The sequence below is a fragment of the Myotis davidii genome, unplaced genomic scaffold, assembly GCF_000327345.1.
Source record: "Myotis davidii unplaced genomic scaffold, ASM32734v1 scaffold663, whole genome shotgun sequence".
In the NCBI taxonomy this organism is placed as follows: domain Eukaryota; kingdom Metazoa; phylum Chordata; class Mammalia; order Chiroptera; family Vespertilionidae; genus Myotis; species Myotis davidii.
The window spans coordinates 970,223-970,474 of record NW_006295816.1 but is presented as its reverse complement, the minus strand read 5'-3'; the positions used below and the strand labels follow the sequence as shown (position 1 = coordinate 970,474).

Here is a 252-nt window from a genome sequence, read left to right as displayed (position 1 = left end):
GAGCCCTGGCTGGCGGGGGGGGGGCTGCGTCGACAGCCGGGCTCCGGGAGGGAGAGGGAGCCCAGCGCCCAGGCACTGTGGACGGCAGCGGGGTCACGGCGCTGTGGGTCCCATGGGTGAAGGTCTGTTTGTTTTCGTGCAGAACGTGGACATCGCGAGGCCTCCAGAGGAGGCCCTGGTCACGGTCCCTGCTCACCAGTGACCCTGCCTCCACGGCAACCCGGCGGCCATGTCTGCAGACAATCGTTCCAG

General features: G+C 69.0%; 1 protein-coding gene across 1 annotated transcript in view; it reads left to right on the top strand.

The window, feature by feature from the left end:
• Nucleotides 1-202, top strand: part of COL7A1 (collagen type VII alpha 1) — a 60,839-nt gene extending 60,637 nt beyond the window's left edge. The window contains 1 exon segment of the mRNA XM_015568266.1: nucleotides 143-202. Within this exon segment, the coding sequence (XP_015423752.1) occupies nucleotides 143-202 (60 nt within the window).
• The last annotated feature ends 50 nt before the right edge of the window (nucleotides 203-252 follow it).